Source organism: Cnephaeus nilssonii, assembly GCF_951640355.1.
Source record: "Cnephaeus nilssonii genome assembly, chromosome: 1".
NCBI classification, from domain to species: domain Eukaryota; kingdom Metazoa; phylum Chordata; class Mammalia; order Chiroptera; family Vespertilionidae; genus Cnephaeus; species Cnephaeus nilssonii.
In genome coordinates, this window is record NC_137072.1 from 50,714,400 (window position 1) to 50,724,028 (window position 9,629).

Sequence of the window (9,629 nt, forward strand, 5' to 3'; positions counted from 1 at the left end):
TGGTGCACCAGGCGCCGGAGGCTTCTGAAAGGCCTGGTGCCTGAGCGGAAAGACATCCAGCTCCCACGCTTTTGCTTTTGACCTCGGGGAGCTGGGTGCCTGTCCGCTGGTGCACCAGGCCTTTCAGAAGCCTCCGCCACGCCGGAGGCTTCTGAAAGGCCTGGTGCCTGAGCGGACAGGCACCCAGCTCCCACGCTTTTGCTTTTGATCACGGGGAGCTGGGTCCCTGTCCGCTGGTGCACCAGGCCTTTCAGAAGCCTCCGGCGCCGCGGAGGCTTCTGAAAGGCCTGGTGCCTGAGTGGACTGGCACCCAGCTCCCACGCTTTTGCTTTTGATCACGGGGAGCTGGGTCCCTGTTCACTGGTGCACCAGGCCTTTCTGAAGCCTCCGGCGTGGCGGAGGCTTCTGAAAGGCCTGCTGCCTGAGTGGACAGGCACCCAGCTCCCACGCTTTTGATGGTCCGCCGTCAGCTCGCTGCCCCAGAGGCCCCTTCTGTGCCGCAGCACAGCCATGGTGCAGACGCTGAGCTCGTGCCGCTGCTGGCGACGCAGCTCAGCGTCCTGCCGGCCCAATCAGCTACCCTGGCCCCCCCGAGTCCCGCCCCCCCATGCCTCCTGGCCAATCGTGGGCATAGCGAAGGTACAGTCAATTTGCATATTTGTCTATTATTAGGTAGGATAATATATATACATTTTTATACTACTTTATTGCCCCATCTCTTTCTTCCCCAGAGTCCTCCTTCTATATCAAGTAAATTTTCTAAGGTTTCCTTGCAATATATGTATTGCCTATTTTGAAGACTTTCCTGTAGGTGAATTATAACTTCTCAATACTAGCTATTTCCATACAGGGTGTATTATCAGCAAGATGAGTTTCCACTGGAGGTGAGGGGATGTGGGGACAATGGAGACAGGAAGCTGGAGAGTATGTTTAGGGGAAAATCTAAAGAAAGGGGGAGACCTAGCAGTTGATGGGGAACTTGGGAAAGAGGGAAGATAGCTGTGATCTGAAGAAATTTAGGGAAAGAAGAGAGATGTGTAAAGGGTGTTTTATGGTTTTCAAGATGATTTGCTACTTAAACTCATTCCCCTTCACTTTATAATCTTTGTTTTTTTACAGACAACTGTTTAGTTTTTATTTCATAATCATAAACTTAACTCTGCAATCCATTTAGACTGGGAAAGGGTAAGGAAATTATGGAACCCAATGAACTGTGGCAAGAGCACAAAGATTATAGAACATCCCAAGCAAATCAGGGTGAAGGAGTGCTCTCCTGAGCTACAGAAGGAATGGTCTGGTGGTTAAGATAAAACACAAGTCAAATTTATTAGAGTTGTCCACAGTCAGCAATGGTGACCTTCTTGCTGGTCTTGCCATTCCTGGACCCAGAGCGCTCCATGGCCGTCACAATATCCATGCCTTCTTTCACCTGGCGGAAGACCACATGCTTGCCATCCAACCACTCAGTCTTGACAGTGCAGATGAAAAACGGGGAAGCATTTGTGTTAGGCCCAGCATTTGCCATGGACAAGATGCCAGGATCTGTATGTTTCAGGGTGAAGTTCGCATCCTCAAATTTCTGCCCATAGATGGACTTGCCGCCTGTGCCATTATGGTGTGTGAAGTCTTCACCCTGGCACATAAATCCTGGAATAATGCTGTGAAAGCAGGAACCTTTATAACCAAATCCTTTCTCTCCAGTGCTCAGAGCACAGAAGTTGTTTGCTGTCTTTGGAACTTTGTCTGCAAACAGCTCGAAGGAGACGCGGCCCAAGGGCTCGCCATCGATGGCGATGGCGAAGAACACGGTGGGGTTCACCATGGCTGGTCACGGGCGGCTTCGGGGCGGCCGCATCTGCAAAGCCCACTTTATAGTCTTAAAGTGAGTTTGACATGTAGGTTATAGTCTTTACTGGTATCACTGGAAATAAACATTATCTAGTAAGGTAAAAAAAAAAAAAAGTTCAACTACTTACTATTTGAAATCATCTTTATATACAAGTTATCCACGGAAATGGGTGGAGAAAACAGAGGGCTTAGGACGACGCCCTGGGAAGCTGCTACTTTGAAACGGCTACCTTGAAGTCAGGCAGTGAAGGGGCAATACAAGGGGATAAGGCAATAGAGGGAGAGAAGGAGCAGCAATGTGGTATCCTGGGAATCAAGAAAAGAGGGTTGGAGCCAAGAGTGCTCGTGCAGCTGAGAGGTAGAAGGCAGAAGACTGGCCCTGGGGTCTGGCTACATGACAAGAACATTTTTGGAGGCCTGATGGGAATGAAAGCCAGATATAAGTTGGTTGAAGAGAAACTTGGAGGTAAAAAAATGACAACCATCTGTGTAGCAAAGCCTTTTGAGGAGGTTTTCAGGGAAGGAGAGCAAAGAAAATGTGGCTACTGGAAGGAAGCCTGTGGGAGCAAGGGGAACTCTGTGTTAGCCACAAGGGGTGCAAAGCAGGAGAAGGTGGGTGCAAATTCAGGAGGGACTCTGTTGACACTGGTAGAAAGAGCATTTCTAAAATATGTTTTTTTAATTGATTTTTAGAGTGAGAGGAAGGGAGAGGGATAGAGAGATAAAAACATCAATGGGAAAGAAACATCATCTACCGGCTGCCTCCTGCAGGCCCCCTACTGGGGATCTAGCCCACACCCCGGCATGTGGCTGGACCGGGAATCAAGCAATGATTTCTTTTTTTATTTGTTTTGTTTTTTATCAATCCTCACCCGAGGATATTTTCCCATTGATTTTTTAGAGAGAGTGGAAGGGAGAGGGAGAGAGAGAGAAACATCAATGTGAGAGAGACACATCGACTGGTTGCCTCCTGCATGCATCCCAACCAGGGCCGGGGAACCTGCAACCGAGGTATGTGCCCTTGACCAGAATCAAACCCGGGACCCTGCAGTCTGTGGGCCGATGCTCTGTCCACTGAGCCAAGCCCTCTAGGGCTCAAGCAGCGATCTTTTGGTTCCTGGGTAGACACTCAACCATTGAACCACACCAGCCGGGCAGAAAGAGCATTTTTAAAACTTCATTTTTATTGACTCTATTACAAATGTCCCCACCCCCCCTTCTTTGCCCACCTCCCTCCAGCCCCCCATCTTTTCCCTTGGTCATCACCACCCTGATCTGTGTCTATGGGTTATGGTTAATCCCTTCACCTTCTTTCATCCAGTCCCTCCCACCCCTCCCATCCCCCTCCTCTGTTCCAAGAGTGTGTTCTCATGAAATAAGATAATCAGCTGAGATGAGTGCATGGAGGTGGGTTAGGTTACTGATTCTCAAACTTAGCTGCAGGTTGGAGAATTTTAAATAGCACTCACACTTAAATCCCACCCTCAGATTCTGATCTAACTGGTATGGTGTGAAGCCAGGGCATTCTGAGCTTCCAACCCTCTGCAGGTGATGCTAATAGCAAATTTTTAGAATAACCAGGTAAGGATTTCAGAGGCTAGATAAGGTATAAGGTCTCAGCTACTTGCATAGGTCCAGATTATGTGCTATGTGGAGAACAAAAGAAATATAAGTCATTGCTTGATTTTGAGGAGCCTAAAAATCTGTAAGCTATTTGGAAATCTAAAATCTATTCAGGAAATATAAAAATAATTTAGGAGCATTAGCAAGTTTAAGCACATTAATGAAAGCAGGGTACAAGCCACATTTGATTATGCAGAATAAGGGATCAATTATAAAGATGATGGTTTAGAAAAAAGCTCATTAAAAGAGAGTATTAAGCTACATTTTGAAGATGTGAAGGGCAGAAACTGAAAGATGTTTGAAGGACATTTCAGATAAGAATAGCAACATGAACAAAAATTAAGTGATCAAGAAAAATATGGGGAAAGCACATATTTCTAGGTAACTGAAGGACAGGATGAGAGAGAATTTTCACTACATACCTCTTTTTTAACCTTTAAAACACTGAAACATGTTAAAGTTTAACCTTTTTCAAAATAAATAATAATTTTAATGGGAAAAGATCAATCTGGATTGAAAAACAATTAAAAATAGTGAAAGTGAGGACAAGGAAATATGGAAAAGCTAGTCGACAAAGGTATTGGGAGTGCTAACAATATCCACAACAATATAATGTTTTCTCTGTCATTTCATCGGAAGAGACAGAATAATAATTTAACTCCATAAGGTCCCACATCACTTAGTGAAATGAGGTTTAGCAGGCATGCAGTGAAAAGCCATTGTGGAGCTGTGTATTTGTTGAGCTGATCTAATCCTTGTCCTGATGGAAATATGGAGAGTCAGATGAAACGTGTTTCTTATTGCTGTTTATTAGGAGGCAGGGGGACTCTTTTTGTTTGTTTTTAAAGTACTTTATGGCTCTTAAGTCATCACTTACTTTGAGGAGATATTCATGTTCTTTCATGTGGCTTTTTTTTTTTTCTGAAAAGAGGGTAAAGGAAAAGGTTATTTTTATAATTACACTAGTAGCCCATTTGCAGGAAGAATCCTGCAAGCAGCCGCTGCGGCCGCTTGCGCAGCCGCCACCGCCGCTGTTGCGGCCGCAGCACCTGCATCCACGCGCCGCTGCCTCCCGGGCTTTCCCTCTGGCAGCCACCTTGCTTTCCTCTTTTCCTCCCTCTTCCTTCTAAGTTGTCTTCAGTCTTCACTCCTCCCTCCCTCAGTGTATGCAAATTAACCGCCATCTTTGTTGGGTAATTTGCATACTCACCTTGATTGGATGGGGGCGTGGCTTTGGCTGGTGGGCATGGCCTTGGTGTAGCAAAGGTGTGGTCAATTTGCATATTACTATTTTATTAGGTAGGATTGAAAGAACAACTTTTCATTAATGCAGGATGCTTACGTGCCTTAAATGATTTAGGGGAAAACTGTGTCAAAGGGCATAAGAAGAATAACAACCTGAGTATTGACTGCAAACTGAAATTATAAATGACTGAAAACAATCTAAGTCAGTTAATACTGCCTGTTGCTCCTCAGAATGATATTAAATTTACCTATAAGTCTTTAAAATACATTTTTATTGATTTCAGAGAGGAAGGGAGAGAGATAGAAAGATAAAACATCAATGATAAGAGAGAATCATTGATTGGCTGCCTTCTGCAAGCCCCCTACTGGGGATCCAGCCTGCAACCTGAACATGTGCCCTGATAGGGGATCGAACCCTGATCTCCTGGAACATAGGTCGACACTCAACCACTCAGCCACGCAGGCCGGGCACCTATAAGTTTCTGAGGAGGTGGAGCTTGCTAGGTGAAATTAAAATAAACACACACAAAAATCATGATTATTAACAACTAGAGGCCTGATGCACAGATTCGTGCACTGGTGGGGTCCCTCGGCCTGGTCTGCAGGGATCTGGCCAAAATCGACTCTCTGACATCCCCCGAGGGGTCCCAGATTGTGAGAGGGAAGTTCTCAGGTGATGCACCCTGGAGTTGGGCTCCCTCCTCTCTGGTTCCTGGTGGGTCAAGAACCACCACTGCCAAGTCACCACAGCTTGGCAGCTCCTGCGTTGAGTATCTGCCCCTTGGTGGTCAGTGTGCATCATAGCTACCAGCTGGTCGGCTGGTTGGCTGGTAGCTTAGGCTTTTATATATATAGATAAGGCATAAAACAATAAAACTGAGGCAATTATCTGTATTACGAAATTATTATTTCTTTACTCTGGTATATTTTAATGGAAAAGTTTGGCATGTGTATTTAACTTATTTTTAAAAATCAATTTAGATAATTTTTCACTTTTGTAAAGTGAAAATAATCATATTAAATATTGCCAGTATTCATCCTTCATGCTAATAATGTTTATCTTGATATGATGCTTTAGAGTAGAAAAAGCATCTTGCGTAGTAGCTCATGCAGTCTTTACAATAGTCCTGTTACCATTCCCATGTTGCTCAAGGGAAATGTAATATTCCCAGAGGTTGATTTGACCAATGACTCTTAGCTGGGAAGTATCAATATCAAATGCATGTTGTCTGAATTCAATTTTCCTCTTTTTCCCCACTAATGCTTAATTGTTCCTTACCATTTGTGGCCCACATTAGTACCCTGTGAACTCATACAAGTTCCTGCATGTTATTTTAGTATAACCAAAGCAAAACCAAGTTAACAACAGGAACATTTATACAGATAAACATATCTGTTAGAGACAGTTAAACACAACCTGAAACAATAAAGTCCCCTTTACATGCTGAAACCACAGTGGCTGAGAAGCCAACCCTGCTCATTCAAATCAGAAAACAAACAAACAAACAAAAAACAGCATTTTAAGGGCAATCTATGATGCAAAGCATAGTTTTGCCTCCAAACAATGGGCAAACTGCATAACTACAAAGCAAAGTTTTCAATTTATTTCCTCTCCTACATGAAGATGCCATTTATAATAGTTTCTTCACCATTAAGAAACTTTTTTTCAACTTCTCCTGAATTTTTCAAAAGGTAATATTCAATTTCATCAATCATCAGTATTTTGACACATTTTTTTTTATCTATCCTGAATCTTTTAAAAATTCTTTTTTGTTGTTGGAACATTTTAAAACAAATTCCAGAAAAATCATTTTTTCCCCTAAATATTTTAGTGTTCATCTTTAAAAGTAATAAAATAGCTTGGCGATGTGTCTCAGTGGTTGAGCATCCAGAGATTGCCGGGTTCAATTCCCAGTCAGGGCACATGCCCAGGTGTGGGCTCAATCCCCAGTGTGGGGCATGCAGGGGGCAGCTGATCAATGATTCTCTCTCATCATTGGTGTTCTCTCTCTCTCTCTCTCTCTCTCTCTCTCTCTCTCTCTCTCTCTCCCTCCCTCCCTCCCCCTTTCCTTCCTCTCTGAAATCAATTAAAATATTTTCAAACAATAAAGAGGAAGGAATAAACATACAGTGGAGAAAAGAAAGCTTCTTCAATAAATGGTGAGGGGAAAATTGGAAAACCATATGCAAAAGACTGAAACTAGACTACTGTTTGTCCCCATATATAAAAATTAATTCAAAATGAATCAAAGACCTAAATAGAAGACCTGAAACAATAAATTACAAATCTCAATACAGTAAGTCATTCTATAATGAACTGGGGAAAACTCCTTATAGCAGTAATAGTACCTAACAAGATGACTCTCAGATGTACTGTTAGCTGCATTAGTTAGCTTTCACTAGGTTATTCTATGCTAACAAACAATTCCAACCCTACACACACAGCACCATGCACAAAAAAGAAATTGGGAGACTCTAAGGGAATGGAAAAGCCTCTAGATTGTTCTCTGAGATATTTTCATCCAATTGAGTCACAGTTACCTACACAGGTTGTCTCAATAGGTGTGGTGGTCATATCTTTTCATACAGTTTTTGCCTTGGGGCTGAGTCTGTGGAGGGATGTGAGCATATGTCGTATGATTTTGGATTCTTGTCTTTTTATTGTGGTGCCTCCCTTTCCTCTTCAGGATGAAGGTAGTATTTGGAATCCCTCTAATACTAAGAATGCTGCATGGAATTTCAAACTTACAGAATTTAGCCACCAGGCTCTGTTGTAACATTGGGCATAAGCAATTTATATAATGACCAAGAGTGTTGATAAAATCAGATGTAGTCACAGAATCTATGGCAATATCATCTTTGATAAACACAAGAGAGTAGTAAAGATAAAAAATAGATTGCTATTTCTTACTCAGAGCTGGCAATACACATGTGGAAACGTTCTCAACATCACCTTGTTAGGTGTTAGGATTACAGGAAGTTTTCTAGTTTGATCCGAAATCGTTATGCCTAGTGAGACACTACACTTTGCTGCCCTGGGTCTTTTTCTTTGCCTGCTCCTCAGCTTTCAGTTGTATTCACTCTTTTCCTTAGAATTCTCATCTATGGTGCTATTAAACCAGGGGGCCATTAGGCTGAGGTGGCTGCAATGCTGTGGGCCTATGGAAGCAAGCCAAAATTTAAGGTTGCAAAAGCAAAACCACAGGACAACCAATGACAAACAGCTAACTAGGCTTTAAGCTTATAGCCAATCAAATAATGTCCTTGCTTTGCTTCCACACCATTCTATGTAATAAAAGCATAATATGCAAATCGACCGAATAGCAGAACGACAGGTCGCTATGACGCGCACTGACCACCAGGGGCAGATGCTCAATGCAGGAGCTGCCCCCTGGTGGTCAGTGCGCTCCCACAGGGGGAGCGCCGCTCAGCCAGAAGCCCGGCTGATGGCTGGTGAGTGCAGCCGCGGTTATGGGAGCCTCTCCCACCTCCGCTGCAGGTGGGTGGTAAGGAGCAAGGGGTCTAGGACTGAGAGAACCCCAGACTGCAAGAGGGATGTCTGACTGCCAGCAGGTGGACATCCCCTGAGGGGTCCCAGACTGTGAGAGGGTACAGGCCTGGCTGAGGGACCCCCGCCCAGTGCATAAGCGTGTATAAGTCTCTTCCCCAGGCCCATCAGCAGAGCACTCCAGTTTGGCACTGCCTGATTGAGATCAGTATTTATTCTAAGAAACTCTTAAAATTTTTATTATCCCTCAGTTCCTCTTTTAATAATTCTGACATCATCCCTTACCTTTGTTAGGAATACTCCTTCAGATATATCTTTGAAACACTTTCCTTTCATAAACTCCTGACCTTATTGCCAATGTACCTATTATAAAATTCCACTTGGATTTTTATAATGTCAACTTACAGTGCATATCTCATAACTTTCCTGACTTACCGCTTCCTCTTTCTTCTCCCCCATCCATCCACATTTACCCTCTTGGTTTCCCTATTTCTATAGATACTATGTTATACCCCCAGATCATGGATGTAAAAAAACTGGATATTTTCTTTGATGCAATCTTTCACTTACCCATGTCCACCCCCTATGCCTTCCTAAATGTCATACCCAGTCAATTATCAGATATCAATGATTCTTCCTTTAAGATGTTTTATATCCTTCTCTTGGTTTCATCATTACACTGGTTTCAGGCTTTATACCCAAATGACATACACCATTTTTACCAGCCTTCCAAATTTTCCCTATTGTGATTTGCATCATACCTGATGCTATATTAATATCCTAAAATTGAGGATCACTGTATTTTCCCCTTCTCAGATATATTAGTTGGTTTCTTAGTCCCTCAGGGTAAAGTCTGCTATCTTTCTCCAAGTATTTAGGGTATTGACTTACTGTGATGGTTAAGATTGGGTTCAGCTGCAAGTGACAGATAATCCAAAATAAAAGTGGCTCAAACAAAACAGATGTAAAAGTTCAGAGAGATCTAGGGTAGGTTTGATATTCTATAGTATCAAAGATGCTTGATCCTTCTATCTTGTTATTCCTTTGTGTGTGGCCTACATTCCCAATGTCATTTCTTGTCAGCAAGTACCTGCCACTGCTGCTTATACCTTTTAGTCAAAACTTAACACTATGGCTAAATGTACTTATATTCTGACTAGAGGCCCAGTGCACAAAATTTGTCCATGGGGGGTGGAGGGGTGTGTGTCCCTCAGCCCAGCCTACACCCTCCCCAATCTGGGACCCCTCGAGGGATGTCCAACTGCCCATTTAGGCCCGATCCTACCCACCAGGATCAGGCCTAAATGGGCAGTCTGACATCCCTCTCATAATCCAGGACTGCTGGCTCCCAACTGCTCGCCTGCCTGCCTTCCTGATTGCCCCTAACCGCTTCTGCCTGCCAGCC

The 9,629-nt window shown here is 43.5% G+C and overlaps 1 protein-coding gene across 1 annotated transcript; it reads right to left on the reverse strand.

Annotated features, from left to right (window-relative positions):
* Positions 1-1,264: 1,264 nt before the first annotated feature.
* LOC307101201 (peptidyl-prolyl cis-trans isomerase A-like) lies at positions 1,265-1,822 on the reverse strand (the record flags this gene model as incomplete). The annotated part of the gene is made up of 1 exon (XM_079773916.1): positions 1,265-1,822. The coding sequence occupies one exon, from the start codon at positions 1,820-1,822 to the stop codon at positions 1,328-1,330; it is 495 nt and encodes a 164-aa protein (XP_079630042.1). The 3' UTR covers positions 1,265-1,327.
* Between the last annotated feature and the right edge of the window lie 7,807 nt (positions 1,823-9,629).